Source organism: Lasiosphaeria miniovina (genome assembly GCF_030549165.1).
Source record: "Lasiosphaeria miniovina strain SMH2392-1A chromosome Unknown B0T26scaffold_1, whole genome shotgun sequence".
Lineage (NCBI taxonomy): Eukaryota > Fungi > Ascomycota > Sordariomycetes > Sordariales > Lasiosphaeriaceae > Lasiosphaeria > Lasiosphaeria miniovina.
The window spans coordinates 5,196,388-5,220,468 of record NW_026848220.1 but is presented as its reverse complement, the minus strand read 5'-3'; the positions used below and the strand labels follow the sequence as shown (position 1 = coordinate 5,220,468).

Here is a 24,081-nt window from a genome sequence, read left to right as displayed (position 1 = left end):
TTGATGCGTACTTGCCATCTCAACCCACATTGGCCCAATATCAAAGTTTCAAGCTCTTGTGACTCGGGTGACTGGGCTGTCGCGCATCGTTCCTGCCTTGGGCAATCAAGAAGAATCGGCCTAAGGCATGAAGAAGGAGCGTTTGGTCTTGTCATCTACGAGGTACCTCGACTAGTACTAGTAGCACGGCTGTTTGACCATTCTGGGATAGGGTAGCCGAGATCTAACCATCGTTTTATCTCGGCTCTTCTTGCCTTCCGCGAGGTTTTTGTTTTCGTTCTGATTCTCGCCTCCAAGCCGGTTCGTCAACCCAAGCTAACAGCTTGAAGACAAAGCGTTGGACACATTGGCACTGCACTACCTTAGGCAAGCTTGGCTCGCGATGGGCGCCGTTGTCCGCCGTTGTCCGCCCGGTGGGCTCCCCGATGAGGAGCCCCTATTCCTAACAGCGTCGCCGGCCGATCCCTGGGAGACCCCGTAGCGGACATTTTGTGGACCAGCACGCAACGTAAAACCGCGCTACCATCTCGAACTCTGGTTCTGACGGAGCTCGACACCTGCACTCCTGGAAGGGTGCAGACGGCTCCGCTCACCCACGTTGCGTCGAGGTTACCCTGCATCATGCTCTCGAAGTGGAATCTCTAGTCCGGAACAAGAATTTCGGACTGACAGAAGGCGGACATTTGCAGGCACCTCACCTCTATCAGGGCAGGGAAGCGCGCTGGTAATCCACTTTCGGTCCCGATATACATACTAGTATGGAAAACGCGTCCTACACTAGCACGCATCGACAGTTGCCACGTGTGGCAGACACCTCTTATTATTCCGTATCAAGCGGAGTTTTGACCTCTTCGTGCATACTACTGCGTAAGCTTGCCTCCCACCCACCAAGCGCGTCAATGCGTACATTCGTAGGCAAAAAGGGACGCGCACAGTACCCGGTCGTATGTACCGAGTTGCGGATGTTACTCTGTACGCTGCATGACAAGCACGACGAGGTCAGAAGCAGTGAGAAGAAAGTTTTGGTTCCCAAGTTGCATTTCCGCAAATTATCATTTTAGCCGCATTCAAGATAAGACTGCAAACAATGCACACGCCGCACACACACACCGACACAGCTAGTTCCCCCGCAAAAACCTGGAGAATGGAAAGACGCATCTACGGTACTTGTTACGGAGCGCAATCGCAATATAGCCCGTATTAGTGGGTTGTAGGCAGAAGGAGTGAACTAACGGCCGGCACGGGTTCTTATCCCTTCCCCAGATGCCGCACAACCTCGCCGGGAACCAATGGAATATTCTCCTCTACGGAGGTACTCATACAACCAACCCGCACGCATCGATAGCCGATACCCAGAGGCACAGCCTCCAGGCCTAATAGCACATGTGTCTGCCGATATCTATCGGCTCGGCGTCATGATGCAGAGAAACACATTCGCTTCGATATCATGCGAGAGCCTGGTGGCGAGCTCGAGACGAGACGTATTTGCGTATCTGCAATTGCTACGTACCAGAAACCCCACGCTACAGTACAACACAGATGTGTGCTTCTGCTTACGTAGTAAAGCGAAAACGAGACTGTTGATTACCCTGCAAGGCGCGGTTGGTGATGATTGCAATCATTCGACGGCTTTGCGCCCATGTCAGTCCGTGCGGACAAGGCACATGTCATGGTGACATGGGACGGATGGCAAGTGTCCAAGCCGGGACATTGAAGCTCATTGAAGTGCGTTTTTTTGTGTAACTCCGACGTCAGCACAATAATTAACAAATAACCCCCTGAGACTGATGATGGTGGCCATGACGTGATTTGAGGCGACAATAACAGCCCAGACAGCCGCACTCACATAATTTATTAAAGCGTCTTATACGTAGCAACCCGCAAAGGAAAGGATCCCGATAGGATTGCGTTACCAACAAGAGAAGAAAAAAAAAGGGTTGGCAAAAGTACCGTTGTCATCGAGGATGTTTCATGTGTCCGAGCTCTGCAGTTCCTAGCCCCGCCCGCGCCCCCCTCTTGCAGTTCCTGGCACTCGATCCTTCGGGCCCTGCAGAACGGGAGACGGACGGACCTCCTGCGCCTCCTAGGTATTCACGGAGATCGACCCGAATCCCGTTAGCTGCCCGGCGCAACATCCAACGGAGTGGCGGCCTTGGCTTTTACTTGCTTTTGATGACAACTTTTTTTTCTCTTTTTTTTTTTTTCTTAAAAAAAACTTTTCTTTTTTCTAATACTAGAGAGGGGAACACAAGGTAAGGAATACTAGCATTCGGTACCCCGTGCGGATGCCCAGTAACTGGCGAATCGTTAAGCAGTTCGCCGCTCCTTCCCCTGGAGAGGCAACGGCAAGCCCCGTCATTCACCAACCTGTTTGCCGTTATACGGATACATACGTCGTAACCCGTTGGAGCTAAACTTGCAGGGCATTGAGAATTTGAGATTTGGCTCGAGCTGAAAGGCGGAAACTCTGCAACTGGAAAAGATGCCCGAAAGGAGATATTTGGCACAGACTGACTGCCTGCCTAATGCACGCCAGTCTTGGTGTATGTAAGATAGATGAGAGAATGAGAATTAAATGAACAATGACGGTATTGCCGAAAACAAATCACGGCAAGAAAAAAACATAGGTACCGTGCAGTGCACCGCAGCGTATCCATAGGCTGCTGCAGTGCCGCGGGAGACGACGTCTGTGCCATTGCGACAGGTGTCAGTCTTCAGGGATCGGTGTCTTCTTTTCTCGTTTTTCTGGGATGTGAGATCGCTCATGGAAGAGAAGAAGAAGAAACAGGGAAGGAACCAACAGTACGCACACGCCTTTTTCTTTCTTGCATCAGCGTGGCTAAGTCGTATCCTGCTGCCTTACGCCATACATACTATAATACCACTGCTCATAAGGCGAAGAGAGGCGAAGGGTGGCACAGAGCTTTTCGTCAGTGCAGACGAAGGAAGATGCAGGCAGGATTCCTTCCGTCCTGACGGGACCGTCCTATCGTCACGGTTTTGCTTGTTCTGGAAGCTTTCTTTTATTCCTTTTACTTTTATTATTATCTTTTCTTCGTCGGTCTTTTAGGCGGTGTACTGGAGCCCTGTCGTTCGATGACTACTATTCATATAATACGAGAGAGAACCCATCGCGAACCCTTCTCAAGGGCGTCGACTTTGAAGCTCTGGCCAAGATCGTAATATGCCGCCAAGAACACTGTAGATGGAAGACGGGGGTGGCGCGAGCACAGTGCTAGACAACTGTGCCTCTCTCTTTGTCGTCTCCCATCAGACCTCTATTTTCCTCCCTAGTTGCGTATGACAAGAGCTGACTGACTATGCTCTCTGCCGTGTATTGCGGACCGCGTAAAAGGCGTTTCATCATCATGTCATGAAGCAATAGCATCCCGCGTCCGCGGAAAAAAAAAGAAATACACATAAAAATAGGGGAAAAAAAAGGAAACGATCAGTTTGGTTATCTAATGAGGGCGTTGCGCATTCGCTTCCGGAATAGGGAGGTGTAAGAGAAGAGAAGAAAATCAGACCAACCAGGACCCCAGATTCCGCTGCATTGCGCTCAACGAGGCAAGGCACGCCGAATTGATCCCGAGCCGCGCAGCGCAAGCACGTCTCGGTCTCAAGCGTACTCAGGAGGTTTCTTCGATGGGACTTCCAGAAACAAGGGTCATTTTTATTTTACGTGTGGAGGAGACGGAGACTAGCGTTCGAGCTGCACACCTGCATCTCTCTCCCAACGGTAGGCAGGCAGCCCCCCTGCTTTCCTTCTGGCTGACTGACGTGCTGTTGCTGATGACTGCTGCTGGTCTCCTCCCGCTACTCCTCGCAAGGTCATCTCCAAGAAAGCAAAAGATTGGTTCTCTTCTTCAGCCGGCTTGGAACTGTGGATGGACTCCAATTCTGTTCCCTGTTGAATGTGAACTGACTTCTCTTTAACCCTTTGACCGAGGTTGCATTCGCGTGACAGGCGATGCACCAGCGCGCGGGACCAAGATCAACCAAACCAGACAAGAGAGAGTCTGGGACTGAAAAGAGAAAAAAAGGAACGCTAGGAATAGCTCCCCACAACACCGCTCGGCAACCCGCGCCGGGACCAAATGGATGGTCTCTCAACTGTCGCTCTGACCCTCCGCGGGGGAGAGACAAGGAGGCCCTGTTTACCAATCGCCCCGTCCCAGTGGGTATGGTATGGGTATCCCCCTCCTCCCGTCCGTCGAGCGGCGTTGGACACGCAAGCAAGATATAAACTACCAACAAGCGTTGTACGAAGATGTTCTGCAGACATGGCCTCATTCTTGCCTTTGACCCGGCAGTTGGTTGTCCTGTCGCTGGCCATGTTTTCTGGGACACTATCTGCTACTTGTTGTTATGCGTTTCATTGTGCTAGGTCTAAAGAAAACCCGGGACTCTCCTGCATGCCGCACCATCACTTGGGACGACATTCGCGAATGCGTCAAGACCGAATTTGGTAAACGCAAAACCGCACGGCAGGACTTCTAGCAAGCGCCGGGTCAGTAGGTGGTGCGACGCCGAGCCACTAACTAACTAGCTGGGTTGTCTGAGGACGGGAGTAATATATCGGCACCTACATGCTGTATGTGCAGTACACCGAAGCTGAGCATAAAAGTTAATTAAGGTAGCTTCGTAGACGAGGTCGTACTTTGTATGGTTCGGGATCGGCGCCCCAACGTCCAACAGCTTTACACGGACCGATTACCAGAGGGCTGGCCGTAGCAGTCTGAGACCGGATGAGAGAAGCCAGATTCTCGCCAAAACAGTCTTGATACATCCCAAGGCAAAGTGGCAAGTCTCATCAAGCAAACTTATTGGAAGAGTAAGAAAAGCAAAACTTAGGTACGTAATATTAGAAACGGAATAAAATAAAATAAAACCGAACATTATGGGCTTATCAGTCTGTTTCATTGGACTCCGGGTTAGACCGATGACAACTCCCAAGCGTCCATGTCGAGGGAAGAGGTGGACATCCTGTACTGTACGGAGTAGAAAGCGCCAAGCGTTCCAGGCCTGTCCAACTCTAGCGAAGCCATCGCAAATCGTGGTTCCCCCCCTAGTGGCGAAATGGCTGCACCGTGAAATGGGGCGCTAACAAGGGGCAAGGCAGGTGCACTCACTGTGTGTGATAAAGGCGCACCCAATTCGGTTAACTCTGTAGAAGCCACAACCACTGCCCTCAAGCCACATTTTTGGTGATCCCCGCTCCTTCTGGGCTTCACATGGCAGAGAAACCACAAAGTTGAATTCACGTGAAATTGCGGAGTAGTTCAAAAGCTATTGATGCTGTCAGGAGCTTAACCCCGCATTCTTCAAGATGCAGCTGGTAGCCTCCCCTACTCTGGCCAATTGAGCTTCATCTGGTATAGATCGTTGGCAGGATGCGTTAGTAGATACCTGGAAACCTGGAGTCGTCCACACCCAAACATCGTCTTCTCCCGTCATTGGGGGGGTGGGGGGGTGAGAGGATGGATAATGGGGGGATGATCTAGCTAGTGCCGTTGTAGAATTGGGTCTCAGAGCCATCATGGAGTAGCGCAGTCTCTCTTTTCCCACGAGGCAAGCTGAGACATTTTCACGAACCGCTTCCACTAGGCGATGGTTATTGGCAAGCCTTTCCATTCTGTCAGAAAAAAAACGGCACGTGGTATTTCGATGGCTGCGTGTGGAACGTCAAGCCCCAGGATTCCTGGGCCTTTGCTTTGGGCGGGCGGGCCAGGACGGGATCCCAACTGGTGGGAAAGATCGACACATCTTCGGCCAGTCAAAATGCCGAACCAGGCTTCTCCCACCGCGAGATGGCAGATCCGCGCAAAGGGCGGTTGGAAATTTGGCCACACAGTGTGCAGGACAGAGCTCCAGATGAGGAAAATGAAGTTGCTGCTCCTTTAAACTACTCTTCCCCAGCTTTTCCCCCCTTTAGACCTGTGAGGTATACGCTCTGATGACATTTACTATGGACGCCATCCCGGGGAACTCCCAAAAAAAGAAATACAAGGGGGCGGGAAGAGACGGGAAGTTTTTTTTTTAAATAAGAGCCGCGTCGTGAATAAAGCGCGTCAAGACGCCAATGGAAGCTATTTCGAGATGCGGCAGTCTAATACCCACCTCACCCAACCGTTCGTAAACGACTTTGACGGCATGACAGATGTCTACAGTGCCTTAGGTACTCCACTCCTAATTTATTTAGAGAGACCCGCTTTACGGTCTCGTAGTCTCGTAATTGGGATTTCAGGGGCGACTAACCAGTGTGTAATTAAGTGGTCGCATAGGGAGATTGCACTGGAATCTCGAGTCCACATAGAGGACTAAGTGTTATTTGGCATCCAAGCCCGTTGGCTGGAATTGATGCTGCATTCGATCTCTTCATGCTCGCTCGGAATTCCGCCCACCTCCACCAATCGTCCGGCTCTGCGTGAATGCTCACTGTCACCCCGCCCTCCAGACCCTTCTGTTCGACCCGAACTTTGGCGGGAGAGGCCACGACCCAACCACTCGAGATCACGCAACACACTTACAGGATCTGACTACCTACCTGAGACAGTCACCGCGAGGTCAAGTAGGGCTGCAGAGGCGGTTTAGAAGACAAAAAGAAGACATGCGCTATACGGATGCCCTCACCGACAAGAGGCCAGCTTCAGTTTCAGCTTCTTAAGCAGGCAGGCAGTGTATATTTAGTTTCTCTTGGTTGTTGCTGCACTAGTAGAAGTTGCGTGGGACAACATTCTTGGTTTCTAAATTAGGAAGGCACGACGAATGTCGAGATAGCTAGAACTCGTGGCAGCCCTCGTCGTTCGGGTAAGTACTACTAAATTCGTAAGGGACTAAGGTGCCTGCAAGGCAGGCGCACTTGTGGTTTGCTTTTTTTTTCGCCGTTTGGCACGATATCGATCAAGCCCTTCGTGACGCCATTGCACCAGGGACCCCAATGCCGGCCGATCGCCCAGCCACAGGCTCCTCCCTCGGCTCGATCACTTCTTTGGAAGCATTAACAAGAGCGACTCGAAAGAAAAGGGCACCAACGAGCGGCGAAGTTGCGGGGGGCGTCAAGCTCCGCGGCCTCGACAATCTTGAGATTTTCGGCACAGGCGATGGGCTTGTGCCACAACCAGCCATCCCAGATCCTATCGCTCGGCCTTGGGATGGAGGTGGAGGGCCGCTGGGTGTGCAGCCATGCTCGCTGCCTTGCATTGTTTGACTCGGCCTGGTCCGAGACAATTGGCAGCTATCGGACACCAGATCGCCGCGTGGGGGGTGCTCGCCGCCACCTTGATGCTGGATCTTTGCAGGCAGGTGAACAGAGATTCTAATAACAGACCTGAATGTCAGCCAGACTGGCTGTATTCTTGTGCCGAGCCTCTACTCCGCGCCTGTGGACGCTCCGATAGACACTCCACCAAAGTCGTCCTCGCAGACCAATCTCTAACCAACAACTCCACTAACAAGCCTGCGGCAAGCGGATGGCCTGTCTCTCCGGCTTATTGTTATACAAAATACTCGTGAGGGACCGCGTGCGATGGAGGGGTATAGCACCACGAGGAAGCAGGCGGAGGGGTTGCACTGCGCTTCCGGCCGACCGAGACATTCTCGTCATCTAGGCTTTTGCACGCCGTGATCTGAGTCAAGACGTGAGAAGAGAGAGGAGACACCACACCGCCGACTTGCAGCTGCGGAGTTCTTAGTTAGGATTCGGGAGGCCGAAGGCTCTCGGCCTTCGACTTTCAGCCCCCGTCCCATCCATCCCATCCCATTTCATACGCTGCGGCGCTGTTCCGTCTCGAAAAAGAAACGACAAACGAAAGCCCGCTGAGCGATGGGAATCACGATGGCCCGCCTAACTAACTGAACCTTTTACATACATACATACACTGGCAGTTCAAGCTGGCCAAGCCAAGGTGGTGGACCTCAAGAGCGGAGTCTTGGGTAGGTATTCAGACAGACCGACCTTCACTGCACTACAGTCGTTGTATTGGCGCAGACACCGCAAATTCGGACAGCAATGCGCCCAGAGTTCAACAGCGTGGTCGGACAGTGCGAAATATCGAGCGGCCGCGGGCACAGGTGGCACCCCTGGACGAGTCTTGGACCAGCCAGGCAGCTCGGACCAGGAACATGGCTGTGGCTTTCGACACCCCTGCACACCCTCGCCCCCTTGAAGGACCATCCCTCCCATCGTGAATGGACCCCACCATCCTGGTCCCGTCAACAGGAAAACGGCACGTCCCAATGAGAGCCCTCTTTCCTGGATCCAACCTCGGGCGAGATGACCATTTGGATAGCACGGCAGACCAGAAGCCTCCCACTCCGGCACGCCGATGCAACAACGCCCCGCATCATCATGCCCGGCTCAGCTACGCTAGTTGGGGTTGCTGGCCCTTGTCCCTCGGCCTCGGTCCACCAAGGAGAATTGGGTAGTGCGTTCGCGTGCCTGTAGGACCTGCGAGGTCTGGTCTCTTGCCCTTCCAGGCGTGGCTTGGATGTACCTAGCTTGGCTATACCGAACAAGACAAGCACAAACAGTTCAGTAGCCAGACGGCCCCCCCGCGAAAAGGGCGCGGAGATCTCGACCTATCGACTGTACATACAACACAATACTGTACATATGTGCCACCCTCCCTCTACCAACCTGTCTTTGCCTCTGGTGGGAACTCTTTCTGGTCTTCTGTCTGACTCCGTTCTTACGCCCACTGGTGACGTGCAACTCGAATTCGCTCCTTGTTTGAGACTTGCTCGGCCATTTTATACAGCCAATAATCCTTCATCCTCTGGCCATATTCGAATTCTAATAGTCTGCTTACTGCCTACACGTTTTGTCACATCGGCGCATATCTCTTTATCACCATCACTCGGAGCCGTATCCTTCAACTAACAGGCATACGAGGCCTGGACCCCTGAGAAGGTCAATGGGCACTTGAGCCCCGAGAGCGTCACACGTACGCCCTCACAACGGCGGTATCCGTATCCACGACACCCCGACTAGTTCGAGACTTGGGAGTTCTTGGTTGAACTTTGGAAGGACGCTGGGAACTCGGGATCTAACTCTACCCACTGTTAACCCGGATCGATTCTGGGGACGGTTCCTTTCGGTATTCGTAACCGCCAGGCGGCCGGTTGAACGCAAGTCGCGCGCCCCAAGACGGGAGGCCGTGGGGAGATATATATCTGGAACTCAAGCGACGGGGGACGATCGAACAATATTCAAAATGTCGAGCAGTCGGTGTCCTACGCCCTTCCTCGAGGAAACTCTCTTCACCAACGGAGGCTGTAAGCCGCTCGAGCTCCAACTCTCTGCAACGTGTTGCTAACCAACAGTCTAGTCGTGGATGGAAGACTGTGTCAAGAACTGGGCAATGGGTTGAGCTGCTGTCTGCCGTGCCCAATGACCGACTGGGCGTACCCAGACAGGTTCGTCACCTTGGGCGTGGCAGCAGAATGGGTGGCAGTCGTGGGCACAATCTGTTGCGCCTTCCTCTTAGTCTCTTGGGCAGTTTTGCCAGTCGACAAGACGTATAGGCATTACCTCAGCATATGCCTAACTACAGCTGTCTTGTTGATGAACGTACGTTCGAAGTTGTGATTCCCCCGGTATGAGGGAGGGGCCCTGCTAACTCTGTCTTACAGCTGGGCTTTGTTGTTCCTCTGGCAGCAAAACCGGACCAGTGTTTCGACCGCATCACGCCCAACTACCAGAAGACAAGCTCAGTATGCGGTACATCAGGCGCACTCCTGATACTTGGAGGCTGGTCAGGGGTTATGTGGGTGTTCTTGCGAGCCATGTCGCTCCACCTGCAGATTTGCTGGCAGGTGGTGGTCGGCCGCAACTTCATGTGGTTTTCTCAAGCCCTAGGCTGGGGCATCCCGGTCCTCGGTGTCATTCTTGCCCTCACCTTCAGCGGCGTCTCGTTCCGATTTGGAGCAACCTGCCACATTAACCACAAGAACAGCCTTGCAGACCTCTGGATCCCGTTGCTGATTTTTGCGGGGTTAACTATCATCATCCAGTTTGCAACATTCGGCTACTGCATCAAGGTCTATCTCGCCTCGCTCGCCGACAACAGCGCGTCTACCGAGGGCTCCAACCTCCCTTCTTACACGAACAGCATCCGAACCATGACCCCGAAGCAGGCTTACCGACGAGTGCGGCGCGTCATTTCGCTGCAGTGGAGAGGTATCGCCATCGTCCTCATCATTGTTTCCGACGTTATTTTCTTCTCCGTGGTGTTTGTCTTCCAGGACAACACTGTTCAGTCAGTCAAGACGGACCAAAACAAAGCGCAAGATTGGATCGTCTGCATTGCCTTTAGCGGCGGAAACAAAAATGCTTGTCTAGACAAGGCCGGCTCGCTTGTCGTCAACATCGCAACAGTCGGCGCAGTCTTGCTGCTCCTAGCGGTAAGTCTATTGTCTTACGGCGGTCTTTGCATCCTGATAGAGGGCCAATTATTCTAACAACCCCTTTCGTATAGATGAACGGCATCTGGCTTGTCCTATTGCTCGGACGCTGGACTATGATTACGGGCTGGCGCGATTTGTTGAGCCCTGCGAGCCGGGCCAGGAGAGAATTCGTCTCGGTCGACGCGCGGCTGGACGATCTCAAGAAAGACACACGTTCGTACGAGATGCTGTCCCGGGATACCGGGAAAACGATGGACGAAGCAGTAACACCCTCCGTAGTGACACCCATCTCGCCGGCGCACATGAGGTCGCCCTTTGGGATCCCGCTGGGCAACCAGGAATCCATGACCGACGACGACGGGCGGCGAACGCCTGACTATTTCGGGAACACGGCGAGATATCACGCGCCAACAAGGTCGTTCTCTAGCCCCCGACCACCGACACAGACGGTGACATGGGATGCGCGGGAGACATACGCGCCGAGGCAGCAGCAACAAGGACAGTCACCAAATGATGATTACGTCAACCCGCTGGGTATGAATAGGATATGAAGGATGAAATACATTAATGGAGGCGGAAGAGGCGAATACCCACGGCAGAAAATAGAGAGATAAAAAGAAAAGGGGAAGACCCGAGATGAGAGCCGAATTGCGACACGACCGCTTGGATTCTTCTCGTCAGATCGCTCCGAAAGGCAGTTTCGGTCACTACCAAAAAGATTTATATTATGCACTCACGTGCTTTCGTCAATCTCTCTCTTTCTCCGTTTCGAGATCGGATCGGGATCAAACACGCCCTAGTGGTCGGCAGCCGACTACGGCTAGGGCCAAACCACGAGGACTTTCTCGTTAAGCGTCTAACCCATGTGGTCAACCCGTCTTCTTTCCTGCAGCTATATAGTATGTGGCTCCGTTCTAATGCGTCTCGGTCGAAGCTGAATTTGGCACGCGATCAACATGCATGGAGAAGACAAGCTTCGCGGCGAATTTATTTGTTGGAGGCAATACGTGTGCGACGACGCACGGTCTTCTACGGAATATCATGTTGGAAGAAATCTCGCATGCAGAGTCTTGTTTTGCGCAAACAGCACAAGCGACGGGCTATATGATAAGTAAGCGCGCGGTGGAAACGGGACCTCCTTGGCTCTTCTCCCGCGCGCGGGATCTCGATATTTTAGCTGGCAACAACTACCGGGTCGGAATGCTCGGGACATGCGCGGAAGGCTCGGGAGTGTGGGGGAGGGCGGGGGACCACCAGGCCGGCCACCTGATATGGCCTTGTCCGGGGCGCGCCGATGGTCGATGTTTCTGACCGATTCGCTTGGCCCAACCACCTACGTCAAAGAAATTTATTGCCGGCGGGGATTATAATGCAGGAGGATGCTTCCCCGAAAACCCCGGTTCTACGGGGAGTCCTAGAGTCGCAGAGTCCCTCGGGGACGGTAAATGCTCGATGACGGATTACGACTAAGCAGCAACCCACCTCTTTTTTCCGTGTCACCCTGTCTCTCTGTCGGGTTTACCGGTTGCGTTCGGAAAAGATCGGGCACGGTTTTTTCTTGTGTCGGCTGGCCCATAGCATGCCGACTCTCAGCCGCACACGGGAGCAAAGCTAAGAGCGAGGGCGAGGGCGAGGGCGAGAGCGAAGGATAAGGAAGAGAAATACCTCTACTGTAGTTGAGGAAAAGGGCGGTGGATGGTTAGCTGAGGCCCCGGGGGACGGGATGCATGACCTCGTGCTGTGCCTGTACATACATACCCACATACATAGATAGACCTTGGACATTGGACCAGACACGTAGGCTTGAACTCAAGTGTGTACACAGTACGTCTACGACGCATCTTACATAATAATCCTACAATAGATAATCCCAACTTCTTCTCTTCGTTGAAACGCAGAAGAGAAACGAGGTCACAAATTTGTTTCCGAGAGATGTTTCGGAGCCTGGTCTCGCAAGGCTAAGAGGTCGAAGAGGCCGGCGGCGGTTACGGAGTGCTGAGGTGTTGGCGGGTTGAGATCTAAATTCGGCACCCGCCGGGGGGCGGTCGCTGGGAGGATGACTTGCTCACATGATCACTAATAACCCGGAAACCCCCCTCAAACAAAAAGAACGTGATCCAACCTTCGCCAGGACCGCCGCTTTTGTTGCTGTGCAACCTACGGACAGGCGGCTGACAGTTTCCTAGGCGGGCCGAGCCAACGAGTCCATTAAATGGATGAAATGTGGCCGTCTCCGGGGCATCCAATACCCAAGGTATTCCAAAGGATTTGCACACACAACCAACTTGGAGGGCACGGGTGTAGCTGGGTCATGATTAAGCTTTACTCGGCCTCGAATGAAGGCCACTTTGCGTTTGACAAAGCACTGAATTGAATCCTTCCGCCGGCCGGCAAGATCTATACCATAGGTACACACACGCCTTCCGCAGTACGGATGCCTACCTAATGGAAGGTCTATTGTTAGTCGAGGCTGGGCTGGGTAGAGGTGGGCAAGCCTTGGAGACGGCCAGGACTCTGTTTCTTCCCCGCTGCCCGCTGCCCGCTGCCCGCTGCCCGCCGCAACGCAACTCCTGTGGGCCGTCCATGGCACTGGGCACTGACTGGCATCCACCATTCCCCGTTGCAGTGGAGTGACTGACTGACCTGCATGCTTCCCGCCCAACACTGGGCTCCTTCCACTGTTATCCCGGACAGGGGTCTCTTCAGGGCAGGGTCCGTCCATACCAACTATAGGTTAGTTATACCAGGTCAGGAAGGAACGGACATCGAAGGTAGAGAGGTATATGTAAGCTGTCCCCAGATCCGTCGCTTCCATAAGCACGCATGTCGGTATGCATCCGCGTCTCCGTCTTCTCGCGCTTCTGGAACTTGCTTTCCTCAGACCTGAATAATTCAAGTTCCTCTTCCTCGGACAAAGGCCAAGCTGTTGGCGGCAGTCGTTGCTAGGGGTATATGAGGCGCCGCCCTGGCCGCTGAGAATCCGAGTTGCTCGGCTGTGACACCCAGTTCCGTGGCGCCCCGCCCAGGCCCAGGCCATTTTGGACGTGGAAAAGGCTCAAAGGCCCAATACCCGCAGCGCAGGGCATCTGTTACTAAGGCTGCGGCAAAACCAACCTCCCCGGGCAACCCTGACTGGCGGCCGGTGCTGACTGTTAGCCATCACATCACCCCTCTCACCGCAACCGCCGCAAGCTATCTACGGGCATGGTTGTACATACGCTGTGTGCCTCTTCATTAGGTTTCCTCGTCCCTGCCTCGCTCAAAGAAGCTCAGGTTTCTCATCTACCGAGCGGACCGGTATTTGATACCCAAAGCGCTCTAGCAAGCCTAAGCCCAAAAGCCCAGCAGCCACACTTCCAGACGCTGCTTTCTGTCTCCGACCAGCCCGGTCCTTCGACGTTGCTTCATTGTCAAACAAAACCCACCGAAGACTAAGAGTTGCGCCCGCCCGCCCCACAAGACAAGTTCCCACGCGGGTACGTTCCATTGCCGCGCAGCGACTTCTTCCCAAACTTCTTTGAACCCGGCATCCCTTTCGCTTTTGTCGCGTATAATATATAGCTTCTCCACCCAGGCACCAACCTCGTCCGGCCTTTTCCCTGCTCTGCCGCTGGAGCTGGTTTTGGATTAACCGACCATGGCGTTGACGCCTCTCTCATCTTACAAGTCTAGTTCAAGCTCAAACAGAGAATGAGGTGGAACCCCCGACAGGCACCCGCGCAAGTTTATTAATCTTGAGCTACCCACCGACTGCGGTGCGGTAGCCACCATCCCCCCCTCCGATGTCGAACCAACTCGATGGCAGCTGCGAAGAGGACAGCTGCCCGACTCCCACCACAACAACTCCTATATTAACACCAATACCAGCGCGCAGACATCGCCGCTGTCGCTATCTTCCCGAAACAAAAGGACGCTTCTCTCTCGAGCGAAATACGCCTCGCATGTTTCTCTTCATTGCCGCCCTCTTGGTGGGGGCCCTGTTCTGGTACATTTCGAACAGGGAGAGGGCTCTGAGCGCACCGTGGACCCCGACCGCAGACGCCCGCATCTTCAGCCAGCTACCTCTACAACCCCCCGTCGAATCCTCTTTCCTGTCGTCGGGAGAGTACGAACTGCCGCTCCGGACTAAGGGCCGTGATATTGTGGACAAGAACGGCCGCCGCTTCAAGCTGTCGGCTGTCAATTGGTACGGCGCGAGCGACGAGCTCTTCATCCCCGGCGGTCTCGACGTGCAGCACCGCGACCGCATCGCCCTCACCATCCGCCACCTCGGCTTTAACAGCGTTCGCCTACCCTACGCCGACGAGATGGTTATCTCAAACCCACACATCCTCCCCCACCTATTGGCGGCGAACAAGGACCTAGTGGGCCTACCGGCCCTGAAAATATTCGAGGCCGTTGTCAAGTCGCTGACGGATGCTGGCCTCGCCGTCATCATCAACAACCACATCACACACGCCACGTGGTGCTGCGGCGCCGACCCCTGCGATGCCGGCTGGGCTAACGACCACCTTGGCCCGATATGCCGCATCCGCCAGACCGAGGACGAGTGGATTGACCACTGGCGTCAGATTATGGCGCCCTTTGTCGACAATCCTCTGGTAATTGGCGCCGACCTTCGCAACGAAGTGCGCGGGCTTTGGGGGACCATGTCGTGGGACCGATGGGCTACAGCAGCCGAGAGGGCGGGCAACGCACTCCTTGAGATGAACTCGGACTGGCTCATGATTGTGGGCGGCACCGAGTCGGGCAACGACCTGTCCGGTGCCTTGCAGCGGCCGGTGAAGCTCGACGTGAACCACCGTGTCGTCTACTCGGCGCATGTCTATGCCTGGAGCGGTTGGGGCAGCTTGGGAGGGCGCTACGCCCAGCGCAGCTACCCGTCGTTTGTCAAGTCGATGCGCCAGAACTGGGCCTACCTTATCGAGGGTAACCTGGCGCCCGTATGGGTCGGCGAGTTCGGCGCACCCCACAAGCCGTCAAAAGGCGACGCGAACTACTGGAACAATCTCATGCGCTACCTCAAGTCGATCGATGCCGACTTTGCCTACTGGGCTCTCAACCCACGCAAGCCCAAGGAGAACGAGAAGGAGTCATACTGCCTTGTCGAGGACGACTGGATCACCCCCGTACTCGACTACCGCATGAAAGACATGACGGATCTCATGAGGGGGGGTTGAGATAACCCCGAGGTGTACACCCGGAAAGGGATATCAAGGACATCGAGGGACGATAAATGAAATTTCTCGCCCACTCCCCTTCTGGCCGCGAGGCTGGACGATTTGGGAAACAAAAGCAATTAGAGTGCATGGCTTCTGATTTCTTCTGGCGCCAAACGAGCACGGCTGTCGCCGATGGGTCAGGCGGGCTGGGTCTGGAGCTGCAATAAGAAAAGCAAGAGAAGCGGGGCATGATTTGTTGCTTTCCATCAGCGCTACATTGTATTGCATGGAGTCTGCTTTCTGGGATGAGTTTCCGGGATATTGGGTATGCGAGAATTGTTCTTGCTGGGCTCTAGGATCGCATGCAGTTATACCGCATACACTTAGCGATGCATTTTTCCTTATTTCCTATCGTTAGGTACTAGGGGACACTGCAGCTGCTTTTTTGATACCAAGGAATTGGGATATTGAGGCGAAACGAGACATGGGATGGATGTTTGAGGGCTCAAAGATGTTAACTGTTTGTTTTGAAGCAGCGTTTGACTCGGGTTTTATACCACGATAAGCCGATAGTATATGAAAAGGGGGTTTTTTTTTATTCTTGGCATTTTGCTTGAATAATGCATATATAGTCCCTAAGGCGTTTATTCACATTCGGAGCATGCTTCTAGCAGCCGACATGGAAAAATTTCGATGCCGATATGTTCCAGTGTGTATATCTTCCGTCTATTGGTAGGCACTGTATTCGGTACGCGTGTAAAATGCAGCGCTCCCGTCCCCGGCTGTTCAGGACTGAAGCAACCCTGCTGTAGATCGGCCCCACCGCATTCCGAATCGCTTGCTTTCCCGCAACCGTTTTCTGGGGTAGCATTGAGGCCGGGTCTACCACCCCGCCATTTGTTATCGATAACACGTACAGCGGAAAGCAACTTTAGAGGGAAAGCCTAAAGGATAGGTACCTTAAAGCTCGCCCGAAGCAATCAGTCAATTCTTGGCTTCCACCTTCCGCCATCAAATGCGGCCCCAGCACCACACCACAGCACAAACCAACGTAGAACTTGGAAGGAGGAATGATTTCATTCTTGTCTCTTGAATACCTAACACAAACCTAACCTACAGTACACCAAACCTAGCCTCGTCGTCAACCTCATTTCTCAGCGCCCACCCATCCGACCATGTTCGGCACCCCGCCATCTCTCTCCACTACCAAGTCTAGCACCAGAACCAGAACCATCAGTGCCAAATATTAAGGAACGCCGGCGCCAGAATCAATGGACCTATCGCTACCGCCAGTGGCAACCGGCACTCCTGCTGTCGCCACCGCCGCCGAGACTGCCACTGCTAGCCCAAAGACTCCTGCTAGCGATTGTACTTCTCCCCATACTACCTCCCTTCACCAGGCGGCCGCCTACTCGGAGATCTACGTCGGCCCAACGTGCCATGTCCAGACGGCCGAGAATCGGGTAAGTGACAGCATTATCTCCGCAGTCTCTGTTTCTCTTGTCTCGTCCTCGCTGCCCTTCTTGCCTCCATTTTGCGGGCTTGCGCGCACACGCACACATCGCCACCCAGGTGTTTGGACAGTGGGGAAGGAGGGAGGTGTGGGTTGGGGGGGGGGAATTCGTTTGGTAATCAAAAAGAGAGTGCGGAGAGAAACACAAGTGAACGACGTACCAATTCTCCTCCCGGTCCCGAAAAGACGTTTATACACAATCGTGGTTGTACACGACCACATGGATGGGGCGGCCGTGGTGGGTTGGGGGTGGGGGCGCTCCCAGCCGAAATAGCCACTCGACTTCGCCGTGCCGCTACATCTCTCAAACCTGGCCTGGCCTCGCTTGGCCCGCCCATTGGAGGCTTTCGAGTTGTTTCGCCATGATTTGCCGTGAGAGGGGACATGTAGAAAGACGAGAGAAGAGTGGGGGCGGAGCGGATCGGGGCAGTGTATGACTTTGTGGACATGTTCTAACCTCGTTGTCTCTCGCTGGCGATAGTTCGGCTCGCACATTCTTGAAGACCTCAAGAGCTACGTGTTCGAGGATCCATACGCCAATAACGGGATGGATCTCGACGATGACGACGAGGAGGAAGATGAAAATGATGACGAGGAGGACGACGAGGAGGACGACAATGTTGGATACGATTTTATTGACGATGGCTTTGACGCCGTAGATGACCTCGCTGATCTATCCCAGCCCATCTTTTGGGTAGATCTGGTCGAGGGAATAGATGTTCCTCAATCGGCGGGCGTGCACGGAAATTGGTTCTACCCCAACCACGAGACGGATACTCCGGTATCGTGGGGAGCGCCTACCACTAATAGCCCACAGCATCACCAGCAACAGGGCTTTCCGCGAGTCGCCAGGCTCAGATGTAACTTGACGGCCCTCTCACAGCGCTATAATGTATGTGAACTCGCTCTCCGAGTGATGGGACAGGCGTGGGATGGCAAAACGGTGAGCCAAACAAATGTGCTAAACATCTACGGAACAGCTATATTTTGCGGCATACCAAGACAAGATATATGTCTACCAACCCAAAAAGGCGCCTCAGATCCTCCCCCCGCCGTCCCTCATCCTGAACCCGCGCCAGACAAAGGCGGCAAAGTTGATCGGGGGCGCCCTGGACAGGCAGTTTCCGCACCAGATGAACAGTATCATGGTGGGGAATCTGGGAATCCACGAGGTGGTCTTGTTTGCCTACGACGACGGCGATGTCGGCGCATACTACACACACACCATAGCCCGCTACATCAGGGTCATCAGCGAACAGCACCGAGGCCGCCGCGGCTCCCTGACCTTTCGTCCAGCAGTACCCAAGGAGTGTTTCCACGCAAACGTCGGTCTGTCGGCGTGGGGTCTCGCCATTCACGAACAGTCGCGGTTGATCGCTGTTAGTTCGAACCAACACGAGGTCCATGTCTTTGCATTCGCAATATACACCCCTCCAGGTCGAGGAAAGCCGAACCCGCGCCGAGAAAGTGAGTCACCTCTGGTTGACGACTCGCCCAAGGTACCGTCGGGCCAGACAGCCTTGGAGCTTGAGAAACATTTGAAGGAGAGGACGAGAACCTGGAGGATCGTCTTGACCCTCGGCCCAAACGGTCATAATATCCCTACGATTTCGTTCGCCGACGACGAGTTTGGAAATGCAGACAAGGTCATTGCCGTTGACGTTGACGGCAACACTTGGTTCCTGGACATTTGGAAGATCGGTGCCTTTCCTGTACTGTACCCCTCAACTCCGCTTCGGGGATTTCCGACACAACGGTGTGTTTCTTCTTTTCTTGTCAAGAAACCGTGGCCTTGAACGCAAGCTTACACGCGGCATAGATACTCGGGCTGGGGCGTCTTGGTGCTCTCAGACAGCCATTTCAAACCGACTAAGAATCTGCGTGAGGCACTAGGGCTTCCGCCGAACGAGATCATAGTTGGAAGGTCGGCTCCGGCCCCGGAAACCATTACCTGGCTAGACACCACCTGCAGCCTGTGGTATGTAAAGGATTTTGCCCCCAGGCTGGATGATTTTTTCCGGAACCGCAATTGGAACCTGTATCACAAGACACATGCCGGAGTAACGAAGGGGGAGGATTTCCCTCAGGGCTCCCCAGTCCACCCGGCCGGATTGTTGGATGAGGACGACGACGACGACGATGACGACGACGACGATGACGACGATGATGATGACGATAATATAATTAACCCCTGGGAGGACGCCAGCGAATCTGAGAGCGATTCATTTGCGCGGGACGAGTCTTTCCCAAGGGTGTCGTCGGATAGGAGGTGGATTCATCTAAGCAAGTTTCCGGGCCCTGAAGGATCCCAGCTCAAGGATATCGGCAATATCGTTCAACTCGCCCGAGCCATCGTCCCAGGTCTCGGACAGACGCCTCCACTGGACGGAAGCATGCCCAAATTCATGGAATTTATTTCGACTAGCGCTTTGCGGCAATCAAAAACCAGACCCGTGCGGTACTGGAAGACCGAGTTTTCGCCTCACATGACCAAGAACCTAACCATCCTGCGCACGACGGGTACGGATATTGAGCTTCAGCCATTCAACCCGATGGGAACGGGCGTGATGTGCAAGAACGTGCTCGGGCACCACAACCATCACCGCCGGCGGGTGGAGCCGTACGATCTCGCACGCATCAACTCGGAGCGGGCATGCATGGTACAGCACGTGCCCGAGTTGAACTTGGTGGTGGTGGGCTCGCGAAACGGACGAGTCGCGCTTCTGACGCTGACCAAGTCGGTCAGGCGGGTCGATGCCAGCACGCTGCGGTATGGCTTCCGGGTTGACCGCGTGCTTCCCCGAAAAGCTGACGAAGACCGCCGCCTACGGCCCTGGTGTGCCCTCCATGGCATCGCCATCTCACCCGTGCCTGAGCCTCGCGCGAAGGGCGTCGAGCTCTTTGCCCGGGGGGGTGGCCGCCGCAGTTCGGCACTTCCCGCGGCGCAGTATCGTCTCATTTTGCACTACATGGACCACACGATTCTCATGTACGACATTGCGCGGCGGGCGGACGATGAGGATTTGCTAATTTTCTAAACTTGTCGGCCGGAAGTGAGCAGCGAGATGGGAGAGAAGGATTTCCAGCGTGTGTACGTATATGTAATGTGAGGGTAATTTTGTGTCTGTTTTGTTTTCCCTTTTAACTCTTCATTTTTATTCTTTACTTTAATTTTCTACCTTCCGTGGGGACATGACAAAAGGGTAGATATACAAAGTCTGTGATGAATTGTGGTGAGCGAAGCATACTGAGCCGGTTGCATTTAAACCTCTTTTTTCTCTTCTGTTCTCTCGAGCGGCCCTAGGGGAATGGATGGCTGGCATTTGGGACAGAGACAGGGACAGGTTGGGTCTCTTAACTGCCTTAGGTTGTTTGGTTGGTTTGGTCTAGGGGGGAAGAAAGATAAGGTGGGATAGGGGGCGGCAGCGCTTCAGAGCTCTATATACCTTATTCTCTAATTTCCTCTAATTCTTCGACATGGGAGGAAACAGACTGTACTTTTTCCTGCCTCTTTTGACTGGGCTGAGCTGGGCTGGTGTCCCGATTTGTTGGGTTGGGGGGAACATGGCTGCTGTCGCTGCACCTAGAATGAATGGATGGAATGAATGGAATAGATGGATGGAATGGAGTGGGCGTTTAGTTTCGATCATCTTGTGACTGGGACGGAAGGGGAGATTGGGTTGCCGACCTTGACTTTTTTATCTAGCATCGAAATGGTGGTTGCCCGCAAACAAATTGCAATATAATGAGCGATTGGCAGTGAAAGGGGATTTCTCTCGTCCTTACACCTTTTATTGACGAGTAGCCGTGGCCGTGGTAGTGTCCCTGGCAGTATCCTTGTCTTGGAGGATGGACCAACACATGCTTACCTAGGTGTATAGAAGAAAAAAAGGGGATGGCTTCAGTGTTGAGTAGTGAGTGTTTTGCAAGCGAGGGAATGGGTACCTGCCAAGTGAACGGTCGTGTGTCTTGAGAGCGCAATATCCTAGGTACCTAGGCTTCAATGTCGATGATAATATTTAGAGGAAAGAGTAGTGGCATCGAACATCGGAGAGAATGAAAAGTACACAGTAGGTTTTCAAAACCAGAAGAACCATATCTAGCCATGCCCAGTATCTTCTGACACATTCCCCAGCTTGTTGCTTATTCCCTACCATTTTCTTTTCTCTTCAGGTTTTTTTTACACGCTGTCAGTCTGGGAAAAAAACGTACCAAAAATAAATACAAATATACACCATTCAGAAATCAGAGCGCTCCTTTTCAATGCCCTACTCCGCCTGCAGCCCATTGCCCAAAGTCGGGATCACCTAGCTGGGGGAAGAAACCTCGCTCTGCTTGCTGCTGCTGCTGTATTTGCTGCTGCTGCTGTTGATGTTGTTGATTCCCGAGAACGCCCTGCTGCTGGCGCTCGTCCTCGGCGCGCCTCGCCGCTTGTTGCCTTTGCTGTCTGTATAAAAGCAACCCCACGAGGGCGCACGCGAGAACGACAATCACTAGGCTTTCCACAATGCCCTCATCAATGTCGCCCGCCAAGCCCGGGTCGCCGCCCGGCATCGTGTCGTCATATATGCTGTCCTCATAGTCATCACCTTCGTAGTACCCCGGCATGTCTTCCTGCAAGAAATTCGCAATCCACTCGCTGAGGGACCAGTCTTTCTTAGGGGCTAGTGGAGGGGGAAAAAGGTATGTCAGTTTCGTCGTGTCAGATTCAGGGAGACCCAAGAACCATGCCCTAAAGTAGGCCCGTGAGAGTGAGACTTACTGGGCTCGTCTTGAATAGAGTTGATCCGCCCGTTCGTAATCGTGTTCCATGCGCTCCTTACCCGTAGCTTCAGCAAGCTCAGAGCGACGGGGAGATAGGCCTCCTCGTTCGTCTCCAGAGCCAAGTCGTAGTTGCGCTTGGCTAGGTGGAAGTCCTGATTCAGCCCCACGCCGTTCTCGTGCATCCATCCCAAGTTATACAGCGCCTGTGCGCTCTGGTGGTATTCCGAGGCCGCAGTATAGCACTGCACGGCTTTATCGACGTCGGGGTATGCGCCGATGCCGTTGAGGTAGTAGTCTCCCATCTTCACCAGGGCGTCAATGTTACCCTGCCTCGCCGAGCGCGTCCAAAAAATCAAGGCCAGGGTAGGATTCTGGAGGACCGAAGACTTTGGGGCTCGGGGGTAGAGCCACTGAGGAATGATTAATCGGGACTTTTCGGGGTCTAGCATGTAGGCAACGTTGTTCTGCGCCCGCTCATACCCCTGCTCCGCCGCGCCCAAGTACTCGAGGAGCGCCAGCTCGTGGTCGCCTTCTTCGAGGGCCAGGTTGGCCTCGGCCCAAGACGACACCAGAGGCTCGGCTTTCTCGGCCACGTTCTTGTAGAACCCTAGAGCTAGGCTGCACGATTTCTCACGCCCAACCCCAAAGTTGTTCATCTCTGCGAGGTAGTACAAGGCCTCGATGTTGCCATAGCGCGCGGCTAGCTCAAAGTAGTGGTTCGCGGCCGAGAGGTCGTCAGCGTAGCCTTGATCAATGTAAAGTGAACCATACTGCACCTGGGCGGGCGCAAAGTCTTGGTCCGCAGCCGCCTTGAATAGGTTGGTGGCCTTGACAATGTTCTTCTTGACGCCGTATCCGTGGAGGAGCAACAAGCCCAAGCCATAGTGTGCCTGGGCATCACCAAATTCGCTTCCGCGGTCGAACCAAACCTTGGCGCGCTCAAAGCTCTGGTCCACGCCCTCGCCTCTCGTGTACATGCGGCCGATGAACCCGGCTGCCTTGCTGGCCGTCTTGTCTAGCCCCGGCTTGAAGTTCTCGACTGGGCGCCCTTTTTTCCAGAATTTCTGGGCGACGGTGAAGAAGTACTTCCTGGCCAAGTCAAAGTTCTTGGGAAGACCCCGCTGGCCCTCGTAGTAGATGCGGCCGAGGTTGAAGGAAGCCTTGAAGTCGCCCTTCTGGGACATGAGGTCGAGGTACTCGATGATGTCCTCGATCGACGCATACGCATCCGAGTTGGGGTGCGCCTTGATGGCATTCATGCCCGCGCTCGAAACACTGGCTCCCTCGCCATAGACGCCTCCGGACTCGTCAGCGATCCAGTAGGCTTCCGCGATCCAGCCCATACCGCCCGGGGGACCCGACCGATACCAATCGATGGCCTTGTCTGCGACGCGCTTGTAGTACTTTGTGGCCGTGGCGCAATTCTTAGGCGTCCCGATTCCGGCATGGTGCCGGTATGCCACCGTCATCTCGGCCCTCGTATGCCCCTGGTTGGCGGCAAAGGTGTAATAAAGAAGGGCCCGGGCCTGGTCTCGCTCGACGGAGCTTCCCACTCCGGTCGAGTACATGAGCCCTAGCATGTGCAGGGCCGAAGCGTTTCCATTGAGGGCGGATAGCTTATGGTAGTAGTCGAAGGCGGCCTTGAAGTTTTTGGGGTGCGAGTAGTTGCCATAGAAATTCAGCTCGGCCAGCAGGTAGAGGGCATCGGAGTTGTTCTGTCGAGCAGACTCCTCGAGGAGCTTGGCGGCGTGGTGGAGGGGGCCAGTGAGAACACTCTTAGCAGGCTCGGCGGGAGGAGCGCTGAGGCGGAAGGTCGGAAGCGCCTTGAGCGCCAGGTGTCCCAAGGTGCTGAAGATGCTACGCGACTTGCGCGTGTGGTGGTGCAGCGGCTGGTATATCTTTCGCAGTTCGACGAGGGCCGAGTCGACTAGGTCGGCGCCGGGTTCCCGAACCGTTTGTCCTCCGGTTTGCGCGGCTGCCACCTCGGCGTGGAATGTATCGCGCTCGCCCTTTGTTTCCCCTGCAGAGTCGGCATCGAGGACATGTTGGGCGACCTGCGGCCCGGCGCAAGAGAAGAGGACAAACTGCAAAAGCACTGCAAAATTGGGGGTAGAGTAGGTTAGCACGCGATAGCGATGTTTTACTGCGGGCAGCAGGGCAGCGCGACTAGGGCAGGCAGGCCGACTTACGAAACAACCACGAAAGATGTCGCCTCATCGTCGACCAGTCGTAAAA

At 54.3% G+C, this 24,081-nt stretch overlaps 5 protein-coding genes across 5 annotated transcripts; 3 read left to right on the top strand and 2 right to left on the bottom strand.

Annotated features, from left to right (window-relative positions):
• Positions 1-3,688: 3,688 nt before the first annotated feature.
• B0T26DRAFT_70938 (uncharacterized protein) lies at positions 3,689-4,503 on the bottom strand. Its single transcript, XM_060441926.1, has one exon. It carries the CDS (start codon positions 4,291-4,293, stop codon positions 3,832-3,834), a length of 462 nt encoding a protein of 153 aa, XP_060303326.1. The 5' UTR covers positions 4,294-4,503; the 3' UTR covers positions 3,689-3,831.
• A 4,545-nt stretch (positions 4,504-9,048) lies between these two features.
• B0T26DRAFT_70913 (uncharacterized protein) lies at positions 9,049-11,114 on the top strand. Its single transcript, XM_060441918.1, has 4 exons — positions 9,049-9,276; positions 9,330-9,571; positions 9,634-10,404; positions 10,479-11,114. Exons 1-4 carry the CDS (start codon positions 9,216-9,218, stop codon positions 10,956-10,958), a joined length of 1,554 nt encoding a protein of 517 aa, XP_060303325.1. The 5' UTR covers positions 9,049-9,215; the 3' UTR covers positions 10,959-11,114.
• A 3,234-nt stretch (positions 11,115-14,348) lies between these two features.
• Positions 14,349-15,587, top strand: B0T26DRAFT_632775 (glycoside hydrolase superfamily; the record flags this gene model as incomplete). Its single annotated transcript, XM_060436475.1, has 1 exon — positions 14,349-15,587. One exon carries the CDS (start codon positions 14,349-14,351, stop codon positions 15,585-15,587), a length of 1,239 nt encoding a protein of 412 aa, XP_060303324.1.
• A 2,462-nt stretch (positions 15,588-18,049) lies between these two features.
• On the top strand, positions 18,050-20,333 carry B0T26DRAFT_70818 (uncharacterized protein). The gene is made up of 2 exons (XM_060441885.1): positions 18,050-18,838; positions 18,902-20,333. The coding sequence occupies exons 1-2, from the start codon at positions 18,216-18,218 to the stop codon at positions 20,118-20,120; spliced, it is 1,842 nt and encodes a 613-aa protein (XP_060303323.1). The 5' UTR covers positions 18,050-18,215; the 3' UTR covers positions 20,121-20,333.
• A 1,009-nt stretch (positions 20,334-21,342) lies between these two features.
• Positions 21,343-24,063, bottom strand: B0T26DRAFT_670739 (uncharacterized protein; the record flags this gene model as incomplete). Its single annotated transcript, XM_060439214.1, has 3 exons — positions 21,343-21,746; positions 21,845-23,941; positions 24,036-24,063. 3 exons carry the CDS (start codon positions 24,061-24,063, stop codon positions 21,343-21,345), a joined length of 2,529 nt encoding a protein of 842 aa, XP_060303322.1.
• Between the last annotated feature and the right edge of the window lie 18 nt (positions 24,064-24,081).

Coding starts and splice junctions, on each gene's coding strand:
- B0T26DRAFT_70938 (XM_060441926.1), bottom strand. CDS start 4,293: ATGAGGCCATGTCTGCAGAACATCTTCGTACAACGCTTGTTGGTAGTT.
- B0T26DRAFT_70913 (XM_060441918.1), top strand. CDS start 9,216: ATGTCGAGCAGTCGGTGTCCTACGCCCTTCCTCGAGGAAACTCTCTTC. Junction 9,277..9,329: donor TCTCTTCACCAACGGAGGCT/GTAAGCCGCTCG, acceptor CCAACAGTCTAG/TCGTGGATGGAAGACTGTGT. Junction 10,405..10,478: donor CAGTCTTGCTGCTCCTAGCG/GTAAGTCTATTG, acceptor CCTTTCGTATAG/ATGAACGGCATCTGGCTTGT.
- B0T26DRAFT_70818 (XM_060441885.1), top strand. CDS start 18,216: ATGAACAGTATCATGGTGGGGAATCTGGGAATCCACGAGGTGGTCTTG. Junction 18,839..18,901: donor CGGGGATTTCCGACACAACG/GTGTGTTTCTTC, acceptor CACGCGGCATAG/ATACTCGGGCTGGGGCGTCT.